We start from the raw sequence: 27,497 nt of genomic DNA, 5'->3' as shown, positions 1-27,497 counted from the left end.
GCATGCTGTTTCCTAATTTTCTGAGAAATGGCTACACACTAGTTTTAAGCCATGGTGACCCGGTAAGATCTATGAGGTTATTCCATTTTTTGTATCCATTAGGGTTTGTTTTATTGCCAAGTATGTGGTGAATTTTTGAGAAGGTTCCATGAGGTTATGAGAAGAAGGTATATTCTTTTATATTTGGATGGACTATTCTATAGATATACGTTAAGTCCATTTGAGTCATAACCTCTGTTAGTTCCCTTATTTCTTTGTTAATTTTTTTTTTTTGTCTAACTGATCTGTCCAGTGGTGAGAGTGGAGCGTTGAAGTCCACTACTGTGTGGAGTTTAATGTATGATTTAAGCTTTAGAAGTCTTTGTTTTACATATGAGGGTGCCCTGGGGCATAGATGTTCAAAACTGAGATTTCCTCTTGATGGATTTTTCCTGTGACTAATATGAAATGTCCTTCTTTGTCTCTTTTGATTGATTTTAGTTTGAAGTCTATTTTGTTAGATACTAAGATATCTACACCAGCTTGTTTCTTAGGTCCATTTGATTGGAAAATTTATTCCCAACCCTTTCCTCTGAAATGATGTCTGTCTTTAAGATTCAGGTGTGTTTCTTGTATGCAGAAAAAGGATGGATTCTGTTTTTGTATCCAATATGTTTGCCTGTGTCTTTTTATAGGTGAATTGAGTCCATTTATATTAAGATTAATGACCAGTGATTGCTATTTCCTGTTAATTTAGTTTTCATTGTTGGTGATGTTAATTTGTGAGTTTTTCCCTTCTTCGAGATGTGCTGCTATGAGAATATCAATTGTCTGTGCTTCTGTTGATATAGCCAACTTCCTTGGGTTGAAATTTTTCTTCTAGTATTTTGTGTAGTGGTGGGTTTGTGGCTAGATATTGGTTAAATCTGGTTTTGTCATGGAATATCTTGTTTTGTCCTTCTATGGAGATTGAAAGTTTTGCTGGGTATAATAGTCTGGACTGTCATCTCTGGTCTCAATGTCTGTATAATGCTTGACCATGACCTTCTGGCTTTCATTGTCTCCAATGAGAAGTCAGGTGTAATTTTGATAGGTCTGCCTTTTATGTTATTTTTTCTTTTTCCTTTGCAAATCTTAATATTCTTTCTTTATTCTATATGTTTAATATATTGATTACCATGTGGCTAGGGGAAATTTTTGGATAAAGTTTATTTGTTGTTCTGTAAGCCTCTTGCATCTTCATAGGCATATCTTTCTTTCAGTTGGAAAAGTTTTCTTCTATGATTTTGTTAAATATATTTTCTGTGCTTTTGAGTTGAACTTCTACTCTTCTTCTATACCTATTATTCTTAGGTATGGTCTTTTCTTATCTATATTTTCTGGATATTTTGGTTTAAGCCTTTTAAAAATTTAATGTTTTATTTGACAAATGAGTCTATTTCCTCTATTATATCTTCAGCACTTAAGATTTTTTTTCCATCTCTTGTATTCTGCTGTTTATGCTTGCATTTTCAGTTTCTGATCATTTTCTCTTGATTTCTGCTTCTATAATTCCCTCGGCTTGTGTTTTCTTTATGGTCTCTATTTCAGTTTTCAAGTGTTGACTATTTCTTTCATATGTTTGATTGCTTTTTCTTGTTTTTTTTTTTTTAGGGATTTACTTCAATTTTTTTGAGAAAATTTCTCATTTCCTCTTTAAGAGTTTCAAACATTCTTCTTAAGTTATTTTTTTAGGTCATTTTATTCTGCTTCATCTGTATTTGGTTGTATAAGTCTTGCTATTGTAGGATCTCTAGATTTTGCTCATGTTCTGTTGCTCTTTTTGGTGGTGTTGCCTGTGTTATTACCTTGTCTACTCATCTTTTCCTCTAATTGGTGTGGTTTGGGCTGTCTGTGATTCTGATGATTAATTCTCTAGGTACCAGTAAATCCAAGGCTCATGTGGTTGTACCTTGTGGTACATTCAGTGCCATGGTTCTGGCTACCCTTTTGGTTGCTCAGTTCTTCTAGGCTTTGCTGTACTCCTTTGGAGTTTGCTGTCTCAAGCCTGCTCTAGCCTAAGTTGTTGGCTCAGACCTCTTTCTGTAAATGTCACTTGTCTGGTTCTGCTCCTGCAAAGATTTCTGGCTTTTGTGTTAGTCTCTGGCCCAGATCTACTCCCTCAGAGGTCTCAGACTCATATGTACTTAGAACTGCAGAGGACCTGGCTCAGGCCTACTCTCTTGGAGGTCTCAGACTCATGCCCTAACCTACAGAGGTTTCTAGTTTCTGTCTATTCCCTTTGATGTCCAAGACCAATGCCCAGACCCACAGAGATCCTGGCTCAAGCTTACCCATCAGAAGTCCCAGACTCATGCCTTGACGCTCAGAGATCTCTGGTTCCTGCTTACTATCTCAGAGGTCCCAGATCCACAGAGGTCCTGACTGAGGCCTAGTTCCTATGTTGTTCTAGACTCTTGCCCAGACCCACAGGGCCTACCTGTAGGCCTCATTCTTACTTTAATAGTTCTTTACTTTATTCATTTGTTCCCATGGTGCTACAATGGATTTTCTCAAAGGTCCATCTTTCTGCTCTTAAATTTTGGAAACTGCTCAAACTTTTTTCCCTTTTTGTTTCTCACAAAATATATCTTGGCTATAGTGTCCCTCACTTCTACTCCTCCCAGTTCTTCTCAACCTCCCTTAACATCTAGATTTACTTCCTTTATTTCTCTCATTGAAAACAAACAGGCATCTACAGAATAATAATGTAACTTAAAGATAACTAAAAATTAACTCTCTCCCTAGACATTGAAACATTAAATCATACAACCTCCAAAAAGAAGTAGTATTTTTTTTATCTTCAAGCAATACTGAAAAGCTCCATATTCATATCTTACCAGAAGCTGATCCAAAATAGCTGATATAGGGTTTCATATCTATTGAAAACTTGAGTTACAACAGCAGGATTAATAGTGGAATAAAATGTATTTTAACATGACATAACAAGTACTTTTTAGCAAATGTAAGAATATGATTCTTTTGTATAAAATATAATATCAATTTTATAAAAGACTGATAATTTTGAAATATTTTGTTTACTTAGGCAGTGATTTAAATATAAAGAAAATTTATCTGTTCCATAGCACTTGTTTCTTAACTTTTGCTCACTTAAGTTTATGTATTCATGGAAATTCTTATTGCCATTTGTTCTCAATTTGTTATGTCCTCCTGCTGTCTCCTGTTCACTTATCATCATACTCTTCTTTCTCAGACTTAGCTTTCTAATAGATATGTTATCCTTTTGTTTTCTCTGTAAGAATTCCCATTAGGCTGTTTGTTGTTGCTGTCCTTGATTTCATTCTGAGGAAATCATCATAAACTACTAAAGTGGAGATGATCTATAAATTTCAAATAATTAGGTTTCTTTTATAATAGTTTTATTTTTGAATGTTTCAGACAAGAACTCTCAATCTTTCTATCTTCCCTCCAACCTCTGCCTCTTCTCTCCAAATTTATATTATTTTTATTATTGTTATATGCATATGTACATATGGATATAAAACCTACCGAGTCTTGTAAGCTTACTCACATATGCATATGTTCAGAGGTGACCTCTTGGAATTTGGTAACCTATGTGTGAGCTCCTTCCTGGAGGCGATTGATTCTCCCTCTCACAGTCATCACTGCTGTCTATAGTTCTTCATCGGAGGTGGAAGCATATAGAATTTCCCATATCATATCAACTTCATTTGTCTTGATACTTGTCGTATTTAGAATGTCATATTGCTAACAGTTCAGTGGTGCATATTATCTGTTGTTTCTAAGAAGCCCACTCTATTAACAGGTGTTTTGGACCTCTGTCTCTTACAATATTTGCAATCTCTCTTACATTTTTCCCGGAGAGTGGTGCAGATATATTCTCTTACATTTTCCCCTGAGAGTGGTGCAGATATATTCTTTGGAATTGGACTCCTACAGTCAACTTATTTTCTTTTCTTCTGCTCAGATGTGAATTTTTGAAATTGTCTCCATCAGTTGTAAAATAAACTTTGATCATGTGTCATGTGAACTATCTTTTTACGTGGGTGTAAATTTACACATTAGAGAATATTTTCTTAGAAACTTGAGGAAGTAGGCTCTCCCTTTAGGTCTTGGATCTCTGCACTGATAGTTTGATAGTACTGGTTGTGAATTGTCACCTATGCATGGTACTTTCTTTAATTGAGGGTGTGTATCTGTGCAAGTATAGAGTATTTGAATGTGCTTGTATGTGTGCTTACTTATGTAGATGTGTGTGGAAGCCTGAAGATTACATTGGAATGTCTTCCTCAAGTACTTCTTTTTTTTGAGCCACTGTCAGTCATGGAAAACAGGGTCTTATTTTTTTGGATAGAGTGCTGTTCACTGGGATTATACATTTCACCTGTCTATCTCCCATAGTTATATTGTTTACAATCTTCCAGGCTTGTCCTTTTACACAGCTGCTACTATTTTTCTCTCAGTTCCTCATGCTTTTGTTTTTCATGTTACACTACTCCCTAGCTTCACTTCCTCTTTCCTTTCTACTCAACTTGATTATTCATGTTCTCATCCTCACAAGCTTTCAGTGCACTCATGAAATCTATTCTATTTCTTTTCAGACATTCTTAAAAGCAAAGATCTTTATAATTAGTTTAAGTCCCTTATTTGTTCTTTATGTTTTGTAGTGTTAGACCTCAGACACATGCTGGATAAGTCTTCTCGTCTTGTGCTACACTCTCTTGCCCATTAATCTGCTTTAAAAAATATGTTGGGTGCTGGAAATCAAGCTCAGAGGGTAACATGCTTCTGCACAATGTGAGGACTTGAGTGTGAATTCCAAGCCTGATAGAGCATGTCTGTAATCCCAACACTCCTATAGTGATGTGAAACATGGAGACAAGAAAGTGCCTACATGTTTGTAGCCTAATTAATCTTTATTATGCAGGAGTAAATAAATAAAATATATCTCAAAAAAGGAAATAGTGAGGATCCACACCTGACACCATCCTCTTACTTTTACAAGTGCACTGTCGCATGCTCACATCCATTCTTTCTCTCTCTCTCTCTCCCTCTCTCTATCTCTCTTGCTCTCTTTTTCTCCCTGTCTTTCTCCTTTTCCCTCTACTTACACATTTTAAAATAGGTTGAAAATAATAATACTCAAACAATAATATATTGATGTGTTTATTTTCTGCCTTCTGTAACTTCCAAAAAATTCAAGCCAAAGCAGTAAAAATTACTAAAAACATTTTGGATTTCAGCAGATAATTAAAAACACTTCACCTTTTTTTTGGGGGGGGGGGCTGGAGAGATGGCTCAGTGGTTAAAAATACTGGATGACTTACAAAGAATATGGCTTTGATTTCCAGAACCCACATGGTCATTTAATGCATTCTGTAACTCCAATTCCAGGGAATCGAATGCCCTGATGTAGTCTTCAAAGAAGACAGGCACATACAAGTTATACAGGAATGTATTCAGGAAAAGTTTCCACACCCACAAAATAAAAATAAATATTCTTTACTAAAAAAGACTGTTTACACTTTTGTGTTTTAAACACACACACACACACACACACATAACAAAATGCAAAAACAGTCCTTTTACCCCATTTTATCTCAAGTCTGGCAGCCATGAGAGGTAATCTGTTCTCAGTCTTGGGATCAATGTAGTTAGTGAAGTCTCCATCAGTTTACTCATATTAACAATGGAGAATGCATTTAAACTCTGTTATACTAAAGGCTATGTTATTGCTCTCTTTTTCTTTTCAGAGAAACTGTATATTTCAACATTTGCTTGTATTTTTATGTAGGAGAAAAGTCAGTGATGTTAAACTAGTTTCTTAAGTCCATTGCTGAAAGCCTCGCGTCTGCATTTTTGTCTTTATTTGTAATACAGAGCCCAAATTCATTATTTTACACTTGAAAGTGGAACTTACTTTACTATAGAAGTTTTAAATCTTGCATGGCATGTTGGATTTCATTAAAGAGCTGAATTTCATAACAAGGACCAGGCATTTATTCAAAGAACCTGGTCATATTCTGTAATCCATTACCATCTGGCATTGTATATGCTAATCTAGACAAAGAAAACATTTATAAATGACTCTTTTCCTTTACAAAAAAAAATCTCCCTTTGTGTGGCATAGCTTTGAAAGCATTATATTTATTCCGATTGGCCCTTTATCTTGTTCTATCAAATATTTTGGAGGTTAGAGAAAGACATCACTAGTGAACAGGTGTGGAAAAAATTTTGATGTCTAAAAGCATTCCATTTTATGGCAGTTCTTTGTAGTTTTAGCACATTTGTAGATTGATTTCCTGTGAAACAGGGACACCAGCCCATTTCCCTACTAGGGGATAGTTCTCCACTTGCTGACATTTTCTCTCTGCCTTCTCACATTTCAGTGCTGATCCTCCTCATCGTTACTATGAGAAGACGAAAAAAAGAATCTCTCATTTTTGACGAAGAAAGGGATATTAGAGAAAACATCGTCAGATATGATGATGAAGGTGGGGGAGAAGAAGATACTGAAGCCTTTGACATGATGGCGCTGAGAAACCTCAACGTCATACGAGACAGCAAAACCCGCAGAGATGTGACTCCTGAAATTCAGTTTTTGAGTCGACCGACTTTAAAAAGCATTCCAGATAACGTCATTTTTAGAGAATTTATTTGGGAAAGACTGAAAGAGGCTGACGTGGATCCAGGAGCTCCTCCATATGACTCTCTGCAGACCTATGCATTTGAAGGAAATGGCTCGATTGCTGAATCTCTCAGTTCTTTAGATTCCATCAGTTCAAACTCTGATCAGAATTATGACTACCTAAGTGACTGGGGACCCCGCTTTAAACGACTGGCTGACATGTATGGAAATGGCCAAGAGAATTTGTACTCATAGCCTTGGACAGTAAATTTATAATGTACTGAACAAAAACCCAGCAGAAAAAAAAAAAGAAAAAAAATGTTTAAAAGAGAAGGAAAAGGTGGAAGTATTACATATAGTGAACAAGAACATTCATTCATTGTACAAAAGAAGTTGTAAATATGTCTCCAATTTTATGAATTAAGGTTTCTGCCTTGGTGAACCCTTCACTAGATTATCAAAAGGATTTCACTGACCACAAACTCTGGAAATTTGAAGTTGTTTATTATTATTATTATTATTTGATAAAAAGAAGTACTCAATGATTTGTGAATAGATAGCAACTCTCATACTTGCAAAGGCACCTAACTTGCCAGATATAACCTGTTTTATCAGAAAACCAATGCTTTTGTGCACATACATTTATGGTACACTCTCTGACATGATTAGAGCATGGTGTGCCATCAAAAAATACTCCAACTACTTGCTTATCAAAACATTGGAAAATTTTACTCCTACTGAAGCTTTTAGACTTATGATAGAGTTCGAAACAATTTTATTGTCGTTTGTGCACAGAAATATTTTGTTTCATTGAGCAATATTAAAATCCTCATTATAACTTTCCTAAGTGAAATTCTCAATAAAAGCCAACAAAATTTTATTTAAGGCAACACAAATCACTGCTTGCCAATAAATTATAAAAAGTGTTCCCAATAAGAAAAAGATAGATAATTCTTCAAGTTTCAAGTGTATTTTAATTGTTCATGTAGGTATGATTTTAAACAGTAGTTGCTATCTGTTCTTTAATTTTTATTTTCTCTTCTGATTTGTATAGGAGAATATATTTTGTACTTGACACATAGTGTTGTGTTTATTTATGAGCGCTAACCTCCACTCTGTTCAGGTTCGTCTTACTGCTTCATGGGATTAAATTCATCAGCACATGCTGGCTTGTACAACAGGAAGGAAATAAAGCATGGAAATGGAGAAATAACTGTGCAGCAATTGAGTCTCATTGCCACTCACATCTCAAGGAAAAACATTGCTCCAAGGATGTACAAAGTTTTCTTCTGAGCCACTGGAGTATTCAAACTGTGAGAATAAAGTGTTTATATTTCAAGAAGCCTTTTGAGAGAGTTGAGGTTTTTCTTTGATGCAGGAATTATCTTCCAAAATCATGATTCTATATGCTCCAAAGACTTGTCAAGGATCTGTTTCCCAGCTTCTTTTGTTGTAACACATTGACTAAAATATTGAGATTGAGATTTTAAATATATTTTAAAATGTATGACTCTATAGATCTTCAACCCATTGTGTCCCCCAATGACTGAATGATGTGTAATTTTTCTATGGTTTATATGTGCAAAAGGAAAGGTAGACATTTCAAGTAATCATATGTGTTTAAGATTGAGATGGATGTATCAAAATGAGGTGACTTTTAAAAATAATAATATTTCTACTTATTTTTCCTAGATTAATACTAGTTTTTGTGCATATAATCAATTAATAATGAATTTACTTTTTTCCTTACTTTCTTCTTTCAAAATTAATTCATTTTGAGTTGTAAGGAAACCTATAGTTGAACACTGTGTATGAATTGCATTATAAAAATCCTCCTTCTGATAAGCAGAATTTAGAACTGAAATATTATGTTGGTTAAGTGAGGAGAAGTTAGGTAGGATGCTGTACCTTGCAGTCCATCATTAGAAATGGAGTATGTGAAAGAGGCCTTCATTTTCATATTAACAGTAATTCAATAAATTTGATTGTATGCAAAGAGACCTTTAGTTGAATAAGTTATTTAGATGCTGTACTATGACTAGAGAGCTACTACACTTCTTGCTATATTCACTGGCATTTGTATAAAATTTAACCACAGAGTAAAATGTCCTGTTCATAACTCTTAGACATATATGAAGCTTTATAAAATTTAAACAAATTTTATACTTACCTAGTTCGATGAAATTAGATTGTGGTATTGGAATTATATAGATGCTGAATTTGCAAGTGCTGAGAAAACAAATTACTACAAACTTCTTGATGTCTGGGAGAAAAAAAATAGTTATTGCAGGGGATAATGGTGTCTAAACTTCTGATTTTTACATATATTACTAAATAGTTGCTTTTTACAATGGGAAATTATCATTGTAATGCAGATTTTTTCACCTTGAAAAATTGAAAGATTTTATCCCTTAAATTCTGTCAATCTACTGCTAGTGCCAGCTTGAGAAAAGAGTAATGGTTCTACTTTGTATACTGGTTTAAAATTGTTTGCATATATCACAATATTGATTTGTTTCTGTGGTAGTTTTGAAATTATTGAAGATGGACAAAAGTACTTATTATCAATAGAATTTTTATGACACTCCAAACTTAACAGCAATGAGGTAAATTTGTTATTATATTTTTAGTTATCTTTTTGTTCTAAAAAATATATGCTATATTTGGCATAGTACTTCACAGCTAAGAGATTGCACCAGTTTATTGAAGAGATGAATTATTATATAAATTAAGAAGTTTCCTAAAGTTTATTTAAATACATATTTAGTATTTAGTGGTTAAATGTCATTTTACTTTAAACAGTCAGAAGTAGCTCAAGAACCAACATGTGTCTCATTCTCCAAATTCACTTCCTCTGATATGATTTTGATGTACATTTTATCTGTTGGTTTACTTTTCATTTTGGGGGGCAGGGTCCTATCCTATAGCATAGGGTTGCCTCATCTTCATCACAATCTGTTTTTCTCAATCTCTGGTCTGTCAAATAAAAGTATTATGTGACCAATTTGATTTCTAAATCCTGAACTATGTAATAAAGCTATAACTCATTATTATAGCTATATTATGAATAAGGATAATATCAAATAAAGCCTATAAAAGATGTACTGACTTACATCCATCAACACAGATGTAATCATGGAAATAAGTGTGGTGAAAGAGAATAAAATACTTTATCGTGATAATCAGTTTCTTAACTATTTAAATATATTCATTTTTAGAAAACAATTCATCATGTGTCAAATAGTCTTTACTTTGAACAGTTTAACTTCTTTAAAATCTAAATGAAGTTCATTTATTACAATGTATATTGAGGATATACATCTAAGTACCATTTCTGAATTATTAATTTTGGGTAATTTTAAATAATAATAAAAATATGTACCATATTCTAGAAAATACACTTTTGTCAGCAACAAACAAAAATCAAGAATGAAATCAAGAAAAATGTTGACAGGTGTAGATCAGTGTACCAGTATTTTTCTCAGTGAACCTGGCTCCCTGTTTCTTTGTTATAAAGCTCTGCTGGGACAAACTGCAGGTGAGGCTGGATCCAGAGTGTTGGGATATATACAATGATAGTCAGCTAATAAACATTCTCAATCACCTTAACTCTCAACAAACTCCAGTTATATTTGCCTTGGGAAGGAACAGGCACATACAACTGTTCTTTATCAACAGGAGAGTTGTAATGAGCAACATCTGTAAAATAACTCACAAATGGACATGAAAACACCAACAGAATGTTACCATTACTATTCAAGTGTTAACTTGGAAGAAGCTGAAAATAAGCTGGTAAGTAAATGGTATAAGGAAAACAATTCAGTTTTAACCGTTTTTAAATTATCTAAGCACTTGCAAAAAATATTAATCATGACATTTCAATTTTAACCTGGCATCTGTTGACTTACACACTGTTTTAATTGCCCTAATTGCTTTATTTAATCACCATTTACAAGTTTATTGATAGTTAATTTAATTATAGTTGATTAAATCATCTTAACTCTTTCAGGTCAAAGATAGATGAAGGCAAGTAAAAAACATAAAAATATATTCATCTACTTTCTGGTAGTCTGAAATTTATTTTGATCTTAAGTAGGTAGTCTTAAGTATTCAGAATAAATATGGTGCATATATAAAGTGATGTATAAAACTTTGTCATCAGTCAATACAGCATTGTGGCAACTAAAATTAATTAACCAAGACTTATACTCTAACTACAGCACCTTGAATATAATAAAGAATACAAAAAGTTTTACAGCCCTTGAATAATGAATTTAATTGTTTTGTTTTGCAAAGAAATGTGATAAGACCTTAAAAACATGTGATAAGATATCTAATGCTGTGATTGCAAAACAATTAGAAAGAGAAAATTTCCCATAAAATCATTCAGCAGAAATCAATGTGCATGATAGTCTCAAAATTGCAATGCTGACTTCTACCAGTGTAGAGTTTACATGAAAAAAGCACTTATCTGAGTATGTATACATGTGTGAGATTGGAAACATTCAGAGGTTTGAAGTGACTGAAAACAAATTAGTATAATGTTATCAGAATAGGGTTATATGGTATGCCTTTTGCCAAATTTAATATACATTTAATAAATACAGTTTACATTGGGAGAAAGATATTGGTGGCTAAATGAAGAAAGCATAGATGAACCATATATATTGTAATGTTTATTTTGCTCTGAATATATAATCTCATTTTCACTCAATATCTGGAATGTGAATTAAATTTTATGATACGTTATCAGACTTTTTTAATATCAGATATACAGTGTCAATAAACTTATTTCAGGAATGAAATCTAAGCACACTTCTCTGAGCCATAGGCACAAGGTTGATTCTTTATACTTTCATGTTATCATTATTTAAGCAGAGTTATCGAGTATATTATTCATTTAAGATTCTCATGAGGTTAACTTAAAGTATTTTAAAAAGATAAAGCACTGTGAAATGTTAAGGCTTTATGAAATAATATGAAAAATCTTTTAAACGATTGATTATATTTGAGTTATATACTAAATTTAGGCCATTTTCTTCATTTTGAAACAGATAATTAGTGTAATTAATATAAAACAAACTCAAAATCTATTAGACCATTTTAAATATTTGACCTCAGTTTATTTAGTCATTTATAAAAGACTGATATATAACAAGTAAATAACAAATTTTCCTCACTCATGTGATAACTGGGTTGGAGATTAAGACTTTTGGATGATTTCATTATTTTTATAGAAAAAAATGTGCCCAAATGTTAGAGATTCTTGGAACAAGTATTCTCAGAACTCAGTATGCAGGCATCCAGAAGAGAAAAATTCAGATTCTTGAAAATTCAGTCATTTAGCCAAAAATAAACACTTGTACACATATAGATTCAAATGACTTAAAATTGCATACATATATAGTTTTAGGAAAATAGGAAAAATATTATAATATATCTTGCACTGGGGCTTAAATTGAGTATTAATGTGATTCTAGTGTACATTAAGAATAATTGGGTACCCTTCTATAGATTATTTTGCTTTATTGAGAGTCAGTAATCTAAAAGCATGTGATAGAATACAGAAATACTAAACCTATTGAATATAGACCTAATCAAAAAAAAAATCTAGTAACACTTGCTCTTGCAAGAGAGACTAATACAAAGCTAGGGTTTCAGATTCAATATGTAGCAGAGCTTCAAATATACATTCTAGTCAGGATAAGTATTAGCTGGTAGTAAAATAACAAGAGAACATTTTAAATACAGATGAAGAAACCAATGTACAACTCCCAAACCATAGTGATTAAGAGATGAACATAAAGTGTACAGTGAATAAATGAATCTGGTATAGAAAAAAATGTGGGAGTACTGTAGGAGTTAAGATTGTTGCAAAGTGTTGTCTGTTTTTTTTATTTTTTTAAGTGTGTGTATCTCTGTATTAAGAAAAATAGTGAAAAATCTATTGAAATGTGTTGACATGCACATGTAATCCTAATACTGATGATATTGAGATAGAAAAACTGCAATTTTGCAGCCAACCTAGACTACAGCAAGCTTCTATCTCAAAAAAGCAAAGAGAAAAATAATGAAAAATTGACAGAAAATAAAATGCCGTAGAAGTGAATATTTTCCCAATTCTTGATAACTACGTTCTCTGTCATCATTCTCACTAAAATTTATTCTGCCTTGTAACTTGGTACAATAGGTATTATTGTTATTGTACTGTGATGTTTCTCTCTAAGCAAATGATTTTGTATGAAATCATCATAATAAATTTTTCTATGTAAATGCAATTTTAAGTTCCAGAAAAATCCTCATGAATTTTGTGGAATCCTTTTCTTATAAGTAGGATCAACAGATTCACGCACTATTTCTGAAGAACAGGCATCTCTCTTATAGTGAAGAAATTCCAGAATTTCAGAACTATTGCAATTTATCTCAGCAAGCACAGGAAGTAAAGGTTGGAGATATAAAATGAAAAATAATCTATAGTTATTTTGTCCATCATTGTTTGAAACAACAATAACTTTGAAAGAAAGGCATTCTAGATTGGGTAGATGAGAAAAGACTTGAAACTTATTTTGCCTTGAAATTTTAGCATGGTTCAGTTTTTTCAAAGACTTACATTTTGTTTTATTTTTCTACTAAAATAACTTAATCAGAAAAATTATTCTAAATATTGTTTAAAAATAATGAGAAAATTGAAAAATTATTGATGAAACAACTACATTATTGCTATTCTCTTTTCTGTTGTTCTTGACAGTGTCCTAGCAGAAGAGCTGTTCTTCTGCAGATTTATATAATTTTAGTCCTTGCTTCAAAAGATTTGTAAAAGAAAGAAAAACTACAACAAGTAAGCAAATAATCAAAAACAAAGTAACAATCAGAAAAGGAATTATGAGGGGTGAGTCTAGAGAGTTGTACTGTCAACAAAAGACCTGTAGGTGCCTGGGTGCACTGAGAGCAGCTACAAACCTAGCTGAAACTTTGTAAGGAGCCAGAACACCTACCAAGAAGTAAGGAGATGCCAAATTTAGAAAAGGATGGTTTGTCTCTGCACCAAGTATTTTTTTAAGTTTGACTGAATAAACAACAAAAAAAATCAGCAAACACATAAGACAAATTGCCATGAAGATGGTATAAAGAAATTCTTGAGAACTTAAACTATTATTATTATCAGAAGGATAAGTGTAGATGGAAGTTCATGCCCTGCCCAGCTTCACAGTTATTTAGTCCCATTGAAATACATGAAGGTTAATATTAATTATAAATTGTTTGACCTATTAGGTCAGGGTTATTATTGACTAGCATCTACACCTTAAATTAATCTATACTTTTTGTCTATGTTTAGCCATATATCTCAGTACCTTTTCTCAGTTAAGAATTCTAATCTTGCTTCTTCTGCATCTAACTGATGACTATTTCTCTGACTTTTCTCTTCTTAGAATTCTCCTACTTTGTCACCTGCCTAAACTTTCTGCCTCAGCACTTTATATAGTTTTATATACTTTAATTAATTGAAAAAGTATTTTTTCTCATTTTGCATACCTATCTCAGTTTCCAATCCCTCCCCTCCTCCTGCTTAATCCACCTTACCCCCAACCCACCTTCCATCCACTCCTCAGAGAGTGTAAGGTTTCCCATGGGAAGTCAACAAAGTCTAGCACATTTCTTTGAGACAGGCCCATGGCACTTCCAACTATATCTAGGCTGAGCATGGTATCCTTCCAAAGAATATGGTTTCCAAAAACCCAGTATAAGCAGTAGGGATAAATCCTGGTCTCACTACCAGTGGCTGCACAGTCCATCCCAGCCATACAATTGTCACCCACATTCAGAGGGCCTAGTTTGGTTACATGCTGGTTCTACCACTGTCAGATTTGAGTTAATGAGTTCCCATCAGCTCAGGTAAAATGTTTCTGTGGGTATCCCTATTTTGGCATTGACCCCACATATTATCACTCCTCCCTCTCTTTGACTGGACTTAGGAGTTTATTCCAGTGTTCTGCTGTGGATTTCAGCATGTGTTTCTGTTAAGTTACTGGATGAAGGTTCTATGATGACATTTAAGGTAGTCATCAATCTGAGTACAGGGGAAGGCCAGTGTTGGTACTCTCTCCACAATTGCTCGGGGTCTTAGCGGGGGTCGTCGTTGTTGGTTCTTGGGAATTTCTCTTTGACCAATTGTTGCAGTTGCTGTTTCTAAGGGAGCTGCTGAGGTCTCCCAGAATGGGCAGGTATGAGGGTAGAATGGGACTTGTAAATTACAGGGTCTGATCAGTGTCGGGGAGGTGGTGGAGAAGCCTGTCTTCAGGTGGCTTGACTGCTGGCAGGCTAGTAAAGCTGAGGCAGGTAGGGGAGCACCCTGGGGTTTTGCCCTGGTAACAAGGGTCAAGAGACTGGGGTGTCCAGCTGTAGAACTGATCACTCACCTCTTGTTCCATTGTGTGCAGTCACAGTCTGTGTGTGAGAGATTCTGTGAGGTTGCAGGTGGGGTTTGGGGCAGACTTGTAGCATACATGGTCCAATTCTCAGTACTTAATTTAGCCATTATGAGAGACAAATCTTTACAGTCTAATAAGAATATAATACGTTGAATATTAAAAAATGAAAAGTAGATTAAAATTTGAAGAATAAAAACTGCTTTTAATGATGCATTTTCTTTATAAAAAGAAACAAGTTAATATAGTCTGAAATGAATTTATGTTTGAAGCTAAATATTGGAAAGAGATTATGTGAAAATTGAATGTAGTGTGGGCCAGGGTAGGAAAGTAAAAAGTTATTGGATAGCAGCTATGGGTGAGAAGTGAAGAGGGAAAAGGAGAAATGAAAAGAGGATTGTGCAAACCAAATACATATAAAAACACTGTAACAGGGGTACTTGGTAGCTTACATATGTAAATTGATTTCTATAAATTCAGCTTGCACTAGAAAGTAAGTTCTAAGAGAAGCCAGCAATATATAGTGAAACAGCTGTGTCTTAAAAACCAAAACAAAGAAACAAAATCTTAAACATTTCAGCTATGTAGCATTTTGATTAAATTTCAAAATAAAATAGCAATCATTTTTAACATATTAGATTACTTCAAGAGAGACAATTGGGCTTAAATTCAGATTGGATGAAAGTGTCATTTTAGTGCCCTTCAGCTGAAACTATATATTCTACAAGACTATGAGTAACAAGGAGAAATAAAAGATATGCATTATTTTGCAAGTTCACATTTAATGTTCAATAAGATTAAGGGTATTGACAGAGGTTTCTGTCCCACCTGAAACTACAGCCATTCAGTTCCAGAGAAACACACAGAGACCTACATTAATTATAAACTGGTTGGCCTTTTAGCTCAGAATTCTTCTTAATTATCTCTTATATTTGACATTAATCCATAATTGTTGTCTGTGTTAGCCACATGAATTGGAACCTTTTACATGTGAGGCATTCTTATCTTGCATTCTCTGTGTTTAGGTGATGACTGTATACTGAGCTTGTCTTCTTACCAGAATTTTCCTATTCTGGTCACACCCCTATACTTCTTGCCAGGCTACTGGTCAATCAGCATTTATTAAACCAATACTAGTGACAAATCTTTAGAGGGTACAAGACAATTGTCCCACATAACGAGGGTATAATTATTCATTAAATAAAGCTCAGTGTGTTTCAAAATTGTGAAAACATAAAGAATCTGTTGTCTACTTACAGTAAGATTGGTAGGACAAACATGAAAGGGAAAGTATATAGAAAACATTAGAAATACTACCAAACATATTATAATTTAAATGAAATTACAAGTTATTAGAGAGCACTTTAAAGTAGAATATGGTAAAATTTCAAGGGTACAGGTAAAATAGAATCTACAGAGAAAGTATAGATATAATACTTATTAATATTAGATAATAATACTTATTGTTTATATTAGTCAGGGCTCTCTAGTGTAATACAAAACAATAGAGTAAAAATATATCAGAGCAGGATATATTGGATTGTTTTACACAATAGGTATGAATAATCCAATAGTGACTGTCTTCATGTTGGATAGACTAAAACATTGTAGCTGCTCAATGCAAGATGTTGGTATTTCAGCAATCTCAAAGTATTGTTATAAGTCAATGCCACTTCTTCATTTCACATTGGAAAGCTGAATAAGTTGAGCTCTAGCTGTGGGACCTCCTTCAACCAACAGTCATTAAGAGTATTCTGCATATGTAGGCAATCCTCAACCACTTCAAAGAACTGTAGAATATGACATTTAAATAACTTAGGGTTCTGTTGACATAAGACACTGGTAGCACTAGAGAATATTGGACACTGAAGGGAAGGCAGCAGTCACAAAACAATCCCACACCAGTTCAGAATTATTAATAATAAATGCTTATTTATTTAAGGGAAACTTACAGATCACTGTCCTAGATAACATTCCTCTGCATGAACAGGAACAGAGTCAAACAGCTGGAAGTGAGAGTGAAGATAACAAGTGTTCATTTTACAGCTGCATTTACAGAAAAAGAGACCATGGCCAAGTTGGCTGGTATCTTAAGTGCTATTGCCTAAAGGAGAAGTATGTGCCCCCAAAACACCTCCCTTTTTGTTTAAATAAGAGAGTTCCAAACCCAATAGAAAAATATACATTAGGAATAGAAATTAAGTATAATTAGAATGAAAACCAGCATAAACAATGTTAAACAAGGAACATATGCTAAGTGTTTTAATAAACATTCTATCCTAAGGAGTTTAAGTCTTGTAAAGCTAAAGAAGTATTGTAAAGCTGGGCTAAATCATAAAAGAACATTAACTATGACTATCTAATCTTCAACCCAATCAGAGACCTGAAAAGGGAGATAATATGACTTGAGCAGGCAGGAAGTACAATCAAGCAGCTTCCAAAGTGAACAATATATTACAAAGACAGTTAGCTAACTGAACAATCACTGAAGTCTCATTTGCAATGTTGAAGCAACCATTTTTGGCTAAGGCCTAGTGTAACTGACAGACCATTTTAAGACGCAGAAAATTTTTCAGATCCATCTTACCATGTCTTGGCAAGATTTGATAGTCTTTTTCCTTGTGTCCTGCTTATCCATTTCTGGATACCATGTACTTTGCCAGTGGTTGAGGTATGGGCAGTTCCTTGCCCAAAAGCCAATGCTGCCAAGAAGAAAACAAACTCTGAGTTCAGTGTCTTCGATGACCAACATTTCCTTAGGAGTAGATTGGTGATGTCAGGAGCAATATCTCATATCAATAGAGCCCTACGTTATTTAAATGCCATGATCTACAGATCCTTGAAGTGGTTGAAGATTACCTATATAGACAGAATACAATCTTCATATATCTAAAGAACCTAATTGATCTGACTGTCAGTACAACAAACATGAACAACGTTTAAACTCTATTTAATACCTTCATAACTTAAAGACTAAAACTTCATATAAAAATATTAAATAATCTTTAAACAAATGTGCAACAAACAAGGACAATTACCACAAAATGTAAAAAATGTGTAAGTATCTTGATCAGAGGTAGACGTAATATACAGTGCAATATGAAAATATAGTCTAAAAATTGTATCAATATACAAAATGTCCCAAACAGAGTTAGAGACATGCATATATACAATCTGACAGAATAACTTTGTATAGATAGGTGTACAAATAATGAAAACAAAATAACAAATGTAATTTGAACTTACACCAATATAAAAACTATACCAATGTAAATTATTCATAAATAATAGCTCAAAAGTATACACTCTATTACCCACTATTGTTATCTCTTTTTTTGAACAAACATAGTTTTCATCCCATACCTCTATCTAGTCCAGCAACCCCTAAAGAGTATTCCAAACCCTAAGGACAAAATTTTGGGGGATGGGGACATCATCCTCTAGAATTGCTTCCTGCTATAATGGGGCCAATATTCTCCTAATGGGATTCTGCAAAAGTAAAGAGATGGTTAAGTTTCAAAATTATTGTCTAGTATAGTTGTGAATGATCTTCAAGCAGTCAATAGATTTTTTTTCAAAGTTCTTATTTGGAGTTCTGGCCAGAATGTCGTGAGAAGGTATGCCATTTAAGCAGCTGGTATCCAAAATCCAGTCTTATAGTAGTGCTACCAGCATCACAATGTCATCTCAACCAGGTAGAGTTGTTGCTGTGGAATCCCATCTGTGGAGCCCCATCTTCTTTCTGGAAACTTCAAAGATTACTGCAGGAAAAGGATCTGTAGGAAACTCTATTGTTCATCAAGGAAAACTTAAACATTTTCATAGAGACATAATTCAATAAAGAATATTATAGACACAATAGACATAGAGAAAGTAAAAATTTTCCTAAAGTCTTCCTTCTGTCCCATTCCAGATGGTTCCCAATATAAGACAGAAATTCTAAAAGTACTTTTTAAAAGTACACTTGCATTTAGAGAAGTACACAGCCACTGTCCAATTTCCAAACCAGCTGAATATAGAAATATATATGTGTGTTTGTGTGTGTGTGTGTGTGTGTGTGTGTGTGTGTATCCAGTGATTCCTTTTTTCTAGATGATAGTAGATAGTTATTTTTCTTTCTAACAGCTTTCAAACATTCAGGGTCTCTTGAATTTTTGAAGATGTCTATTTTCCTGTAAAGAAAAGATCAGAACCCTGCCCCAACCCTATATGCTTTTGTTACCACCTGTATGGTTGTCACCATTGTAGATGAGCTATCATTTCTCTTTATCAAGAGGGCTCTCATTTTCAAAGCAAATCTTTATTAGTTTTGATGGTAACTATAGTATTTCTTCTTCTGTGAAAATAGGAGCATCACCCCTTCCCCTGATTTCTTCTCCTTGTTTCTAGTGTAAAGTCAACACATCCTTGAAATACACTGGCTGATTCAATTCAGAAGTTTTTTTCCCCCATTGTCCAATGCCTCTCTGCTGCTATTGTTCCTTTCTCACTAGCGTTAAAAAAATCAAGGATAATAAAGCATTATGCAATTTATTTCTGGGGGTACTTTCCATCCATTTATATTTGTTCAGCATATCCTTTATAATATGATTTGATCTTTCTATAACAATTGTTTGACCTGCAAGATTCTGTAGTATGCCTGTAATGTGCTTTATATTTTAATAGACAAAAAAAAACCATTTCATTTTTTAGATACGTATGCTGGACAATTATCTCTCTTTATTTGTGCAGGGATGTCCATGATGGCCATAATTTCTAATAAATGTGTGATTACTGAATCAGTTTTTTCCAAGTTGAAGTTCGTTGCCCATCGAAAACCTGAATACGTGTCTATGGTATGGTGTACATATTTTAGTTAACCAAATTCCATTAAGTGGAACACAGCCATCTGCCAGATCTAATTCTTTTGAGTACACTCTCCTGCAGGCATTGGTGTATGATTACAGAAAAAGCAATAGGGCATCTCTTTATAATCTACTTAGTCTGTTTCCATGTAATAAAAAACTCTTTCTTTAAACCTTCGTTATTGACATAATTTTTTATAAAATTCTAAGGCCTGAATCACATTCCCAATCAATAATTGATCAATTTCTGCATTACCTTGTGCTAGACAACATGGCAGACCCATATGGGATCCGATGTGTGATATGTATATAAGACAAAGCCTATTCCTGATTATGTCTTGTACCTGGATGAATAATGAAGTCAATTCAAAATTATCTGTTATAAATTCAGTGGTTTCAATACACAAGACAACCCTTCTGTATATTGTGAATCCTTAACTACATTGAGAGGTTCTTTAAAATCCTGTAGTACCATGAGAATAACATATAATCCTTCTTTCTGGACAGAATTATAAGGGTTGGTTCCACCTTACTTAATTCTTCTGATTTGTAACCTGCCTTCCTTGATTTATTTGCATCAGTATAAAATGGACAAGCTCCAGTTGTTGGTGCATCACATACAATTTGGGAAAGAATTCAATAAGTTCTCTTTATAAGGTTAAATCTATCGCTTTGGGGATAATTGCAATTAATTTCTCCCAAAATATTAGCAAAAGTTCTTTACCAGGGTTCATTATCTTCCCATAACTATTTTATTTATTTGATCATCAGTAAAAGTCACTCTAATCTCTGCTGGGTCTATACCTGCTATTGATGAAGTCACAATTTATCTTTTAAAATTCAGAAACCTTTTCCACATAAATTGTTATTTTTTTTACTTGGCTTATGTGGTAAAAATATCCATTCTAAGATAATATTGTCCCTTTGCAATAAAATTTCTATAGGCAATATGACTAGAATACAATTAAGATTTGGATTCACCCTATCCACATGTGCCTCCTGTAATTTCTCCTCAACAACTTTCAATTTCTTTTCTGTCTCAGCCGTTCTCTGGGCTATTCAAGTATTTATCACCATCTAAGGTTTTGTTTAAATGAATTATTAGATCAGGTATTATGCCAACAGTACGTCATAAACTGAAAATGTCTCTCAATAGTCTTTAAATGAAGAGTCGACAACTGGTCTCTCCTAATTTGCACATTTTGTATTCTAATATTTTGCAAACCCATTCTGTAACCTAGGTAATTAACAAAATCTCCTCTTTGAATCTTTTCAGGAGAAATTTGTAATCCCCATTTAGGCTAAACTTTCTTTACTTCTTCAAACACCATTTCTAAAGTATTTGTATTTGAATCAGATAATAAAATGTCATCCATGTAATGTTACATTATAGGTTTAGGAAATTACTTATGCATTATTTTGTATGGTTGGATGGCAAAGTTTTAGCACTGGGTGGGGCTATTAATCATTCCCTGTGGGAGTACAGTCAATTGACATCTCCTAGTATGCTGAGCATTATTTTATGTTGGACCATGAAGGCAAACTTTTCTCCTTTGAAAAACTAGCCTTATGGCAAAGGATTCCCCATACCTTAACCACTGACAAAGTGCATGGGGTCTGGACAGGACAAGTGGTATAAAAAAATGTAGTAATAGGGAGCGGCGGCAGGGCTGCGTCCCCAAACACCCCAGCCGCCTGCCCGGCTCGGCTAGCTTATGCCCCAAAATAATTACACAGACACTGTATTCTTTTCATCACTGCTTGGCCCTTAGCTCTGGCCCTTACTGGCTAACTCTGATATCCCAATCAACCCATCTCTAATAATCTGTGAGCACCGGTCTTACCGGGAAAGATTCAGCATGTCTGACCTGGCGGCTTGCTTCATTGCGTGCACCTGCCTGGGAGAGCGGAGCATGGCCTCTCTTCTGCTCCCGAGAGGAGAGCTGTGGAGTCTGACCTCACTTCCTCTTCCTCCCAGTGTTCTGTTCTGTTTACTCCTCCCACCTATCTTCTAACCAATGAGAGCCAAGCAGCTTCTTTTATTTTAACCAATGACCTTCCTCCATCAAAAAAAAGTCTGCTGAACCTTGCCAAGACAAGGTAAAATGGTTCTGAAATTTATCTTACCTCTGAAAATAATCTGTCAGTTACTTTAGGCCTTATCCAAAGTTGGTTGCTCCAATGTTCCAAATGAGACTTTGGTTGATGGGCCAGGTAATCAGTTGTCTGTCATTTGTTGCACATTTTAGAAGTTGCTTGATCACATTTTCTGTTAACTCAAGTAATATTTTTTTCCTGTCTCAGATCTTTGAATGGGTTGAAGACTAGATAGTCATAGTTACTCTTCTCTCATGATTTGGCCAATCATTTCTAATACAAGCTTTAGATTCCTTAGTGTAGAATTATTATTGAAACATTTAGTATATGTTTCTTGCTTGATATTGCTTATTTTGGTTGTAATTCTAATTCTTATACTTGAAATTTGTTCTATTTTTATACAGTTTTGTATTATGCTTAGAACTTTCCTATATAGACAAAAGGGGGCAGTACTGTGTGAACTCCTTCAGACAATATCTTGTAAGATTCACAAATCCACAACCCTGAGATTAAGATACTCATGCTCTACTGACTGAGCTAGCCGGGATCCTTATGAAACTTGCTAGAAATTTGGGAAAGACACTGATCTTGCCTGGACTCCTTGAAGTTATTCTGTATGAACTGGATATGTAAGACCCATAGAAAAAATGATCACTGAACTTGTCTAAAGGTGAGACAGTCTTTCGGGGATTCCTGCTTCATAAAAGAGTCTGCCAGACACTTTGCAGGACACAGGAGAAAATGACTGACAAACTGACAGTACAGGTGGAACAGTGCTTGAAATTTTTTGCTTTATGGAAATGTCTCCCTGATATTATGGGCCTAGAGGCTGAAGACAAATGCTGCAATAATACAGAACTGTGCATTACTGTCCAGGCAGTGGATGTCACTGCCAACTCTAGAGCTTTGCAAGTTCTCTACTATACACTTCCTGTTAACTTAGGTCATATTATATTTTGGGGTCTTTGATCAACTTAAAGACTAGGTAGTTATTATAATTTCCCTTAGTTCAGGTTAAAGATAAAGGAGACATAATATTGTAACTGTAATTCTTACTTCATTCCTGTTTTGTTATATGTGATTTAACTATGTTAAATTTAAAGCCTTCCTTTTTATTTAGACAAAAAAAGGGAGGTGATATGAGATTTCCCTCTGAATGCTGTAAATATGTTGTGTTGCCATTGGTTTTTAAAAAGCCTCTTTCAGCCAATGGCTTAACAGTGTAAAACCAGGCAGGGACTACAGATAGAGATATAGAGAAAAAGTAGACAGAATCAAAGTGACACCATGTAGCCACTAGAGAAGACAGATGTCCACCCAAGAACCTCACTGGTAAACCACAACCTTGTGGTAAAATTAAAAAAAATAATAATAAAATGATTTAATTTAAGATGTAAGAGCTTGCTAGAAATATGCTAAGCTATTGGCCAAACAGAATCACAATTAATACAGTTTATGTGATTATATTGGGTCTGGGCAGTTGGGAAATTAATGAGCTGCCTACATTTACAACCTCTCATTTCAGAAAAGGATTGGTACCAACAATGATCTAGATGAACTTTCAAGTAATATGAAAAGAAGCTTCAAAAAGAAAATAATGTTTTCCTCAGCCCTTGTCTCATTTGGGCTGCCACAGTTGGGAGAAGCTACATCTACAATGTATCTTCTCATGCTGTTTAACCTAATTAAGAGCATTATTCTGAGGTGTATCAGCCTGCATGTCTCATAGATGCAACAAACTGTAGGCATCAAACTGTTGAATTTTTTTAGCTCCTTATCAATAACAGCTTCAAGAAGCCCCTGACCCTTTCAACAAAATAAGTTAGCTAATAGATAGTTTTAACAAGCAAAAGAATGCAACACATAGTCTTTTCTCATTTATTACATTGAGTTTTGTGAAGTTTTATGTCCATTTCTAAATCTGATGACTCTCCCAAAAGTCACGTGACTGGGCACTGTTACTGGATCTTGAGGTCTGATACACAATATTTCTGAAAATTATACAAGTCTTCATTTTTTGTCTTTTCTATAACATTTTTTGATTCTCATTCTAAAGTTGATACATTACTGTGTATTCTCAATTAATGGCTTGTAAATGATATAATAAAAAAGAATATTGGCTCATACATAAATTTAGATTTAAACAATTTAGAGGACAGTCCTTCCCTCAAATAACATTCTTTCTAATTTGAGGTGTTAAAATGCTTCTTTCTCTAGAGTGCAACAGTTGTCATTTTTATTTCATATTATCCATCATTGAAAGAATACTGTCAAAATTATACTGATCTGCTCCACTTAGTATTACAGATATATCACATGAAGTCTATGTTTATACCCATACACATTACAGTATCCTCCCCATAGCTAGACTATGACCCCATTAAAGCAATTATTCTCCTGAAGAAGCAGCTCAGTGTTCTGGAATGGGTGTAGCATTGAGTGACTTAACATATTATATAGAGTAAGTATAAAATTTACATGTATAATAAGAAAAAGAAGCAGGCATTCATAGTTTTGTTTATACTCTTTGGCAAACAAAATAAAACTTGAGGGATAATCCTTGAAAAGAACTTCCCTGATCCCATACAAGCTGTACAAAAGATGGATTTTTGCAAACACATAAAGACATAATAACTAAAAGAAGTTAATAATATGCAATAAATAATAAACTAGTCAAAAATATGAGGAGTTGGCTTGAGTAGTATCATGAATAAGAGATATCAATGCTGATTGATGCTCTTAAAAATCAAATCTTTATTTTAAATTACAATTGATAACATTGATATATTTAATCTGCTAATATTCCACCATTGATACATCAGCAGTCCTGCATAGCTGTTAGGTTGTTATTTAGTATAGATATTTTCTTAATTTTCTCTTTCTCCAATTGCACCTTGTGTAATCTGTTTCTAAGTGCATGCTTCTGGCTCTTAAAACTAATTACAATATAAATAGCATTTAAGACCCAGTATGTGGAACTGCATTGTGTTTACCAGGATCTCAGAAAAGAAAAATTACAATTGCACAGAGTTACAGAAGATTCAGTATTGCTAAATGTCAAAGTATAATCTCAGTTTGGGACGTGGAGGGAAGTGGGAGAAGGTGGAAATTTTTAATAATAATAATAATAAATTGTTTTCACAAATTACAGATAATTATACTCAGAAATATAGTTCTACAGTGAATAATTTAGTAGTTCAGTCTTTGATCTATGTTGTGATAGAAATAAACTCAGTAATGTTAAAACTGATCAAATTATTAAAGAAACTATGAACGTTGGAAACAGACATTATCAGCTACTAATTTTTCATATATTTTTGAAGAAAGTTTTCAATTAAAAAATGTTTCAAAAATCTTTGAACTATTGACAACAATTTTAATATTTTTCATCTCTGCTGGCTACTAAATGTACCCTCAGCAAAAAGCTGTGAAAATTGACAAATTATATACCATAGGGAGAAAGAAAAATGTTATTTTAGCATGAAAACTGTGACCTGGGAGTAGTGTTCATCTGACTGAAAATATTTGGAACTTGCTGTGGATTCTGAGTGGCCATGTAGAATTTTCTATCTGTGGGTAGCTATTCCTTATCAGAAAACTATTTGGTGTGGGGGGAGGCATTTATTTCAAACTCTTTTTATAAGTATGAAGAAAAAAGTTTCTTGATAAAATAATATATATGAATTTCTATTTTCATACATGATGAAATCAATTCTATCAATTTTGAATATTTGTTTTTATTTTTAGATATTTTAATAATTGTTTCTAACTATTCACCATTTGCTCACTCAAATAATGTTTTCACCAGTTAGTAACCTATGTATAAGTTACTTTCTTTCCTATATCAACAAAAAATTCCAGACCTTAATATCACTATCTTAACTACAAAGAAAAATGAAGGAATTTTTACCCATAAATAATAAGGAACCACAGGTCTTAAAAATTTTACCTAAACTTTTTAGGTTTTTCATTGGAAAGCTTTAAGGTAATCAAAATTGTTCTTATTTTTTTAGTAGATGACAATACGTTTCTTTTTTTTATTAAAAATTTCTGCCTCCTCCCCGCCTCCCATTTCCTTCCTGCTCACCCACTCCCATCTCCCTCCCTCTCTAGTCCTAAGAGCAGTCAGGGTTCTCTGCCGTGTGGGAAGTCCAAGGTCCTCCCCCCTCTATCCAGGTCTAGGAAGGTGAGCATCCAAAGAGACTAGGCTCCCACAAAGCCAGTACATGCACTAGGATCAAAACCCAGTGCCATTGTTCTTGGCTTCTCAGCAGCCTTCCTTGTCCACCATGTTCAAAAAGTCCGGTTTTATCCCATGCTTTTTCAGTCCCAGTCTGGCTGGCCTTGATTAGCTCCAATTAGATCAGTCCCACCATCTCAGTTGGTGGGTGCACCCCTCACAGTCCTGACTTCCTTGCTCATGTTCTCCCTCTTCTGCTCCTCATTTGGACCTTGTGAGCTCAGTCCAGTGCTCCAATGTGGGCCTCTGTCTCTATTTCCATCCATCACCAGATGAAGCCTCTATGGTGATATGCAAGATATTCATCCGTATGGCTATAAGATAGAACCATTTCAGGCCCCTGTAGTAATAAGGGCGGCGGGGCTGCGTCCCCAACACCCCAGCCGCCTGCTCGGCTAGCTTTTGCCCCGAAATAATTACACACAAACTGTATTCATTTAAACACTGCTTTGGCCCTTTAGCTCTGGCCCTTACTGGCTAATTCTGATATGCTGATCAACCCATCTCTAATAATCTGTGAGCACCGGTCTTACCGGGAAGATTCTAGGTCGGAGCTTCATCGCGTGTGTCTGCCTGGGAGTGGGGCATGGCGTCTCTCTGAGGCCTGCTCCCGAGAGGAGAGCTGTCGAGTCTGACCTCACTTCCTCTTCCTCCCAGCGTTCTGTTCTGTTTACTCCACCTACCTATGTCCTAACCAATAACATGGGCCAGGGCAGTTCCTTTATTAGCCAATGACCTTCCTCCATCAGGCCCCCTCTCTTTAGCTGCCCAAGGAACTAGCTGGGGACATTTCTCTGGACACCTGGGAACCCCTCTAGATTCAAGTCTCTTGCCACCCCTAAAATGCCTCCCTTAAGATATATACTTCCCTGCTCCCATATCCATCCTTCCTTTATCCCAACCATCCTATTCCCCCAAGCACTCCGCATCCTCCCCTTCTCACTTTTCTCTCCCCATCTCCCCTTACTCCATCCCATCCCACCCCCAAGTTCCCAATTTTTGTCCAGCAATCTTGTCTACCTCCAATATGCAGGAGGAAAACTATATGTTTTTCTTTGGGTTCACCTTCTTATTTAGCTTCTCTAGTATCACAAATTATCGGCTCAAAGTTTTTTTTTTTATTTATGGCTAGAAACTAATTATGAGTGAGTACATCCCATGTTCATCTTTTTGGGTCTGAGTTACCTCACTCAGGATAGGGTCTTGACTTTAATTTGATAGTGAAGGAATTTTTTTTTTATTATTGGTCTACTCTATTTGAC

General features: G+C 34.5%; 1 protein-coding gene across 3 annotated transcripts in view; it reads left to right on the top strand.

The window, feature by feature from the left end:
- The window catches only part of Cdh7 (cadherin 7), a 188,287-nt gene extending 178,486 nt beyond the window's left edge, over positions 1–9,801 (top strand). For all 3 annotated transcript variants that reach the window (XM_075987617.1, XM_075987619.1, XM_075987620.1), the window contains one exon: positions 6,390–9,801. In XM_075987617.1, coding sequence (XP_075843732.1) covers positions 6,390–6,883 — 494 coding nt within the window. In that variant the 3' untranslated portion in view covers positions 6,884–9,801. The remainder of the gene's footprint in view (positions 1–6,389) is intronic.
- Positions 9,802–27,497: the final 17,696 nt, after the last annotated feature.

This window comes from Microtus pennsylvanicus, chromosome 10 (assembly GCF_037038515.1).
Source record: "Microtus pennsylvanicus isolate mMicPen1 chromosome 10, mMicPen1.hap1, whole genome shotgun sequence".
Classification (NCBI taxonomy): Eukaryota; Metazoa; Chordata; class Mammalia; order Rodentia; family Cricetidae; genus Microtus; species Microtus pennsylvanicus.
This window is presented reverse-complemented; position numbering and strand designations above follow the sequence as displayed.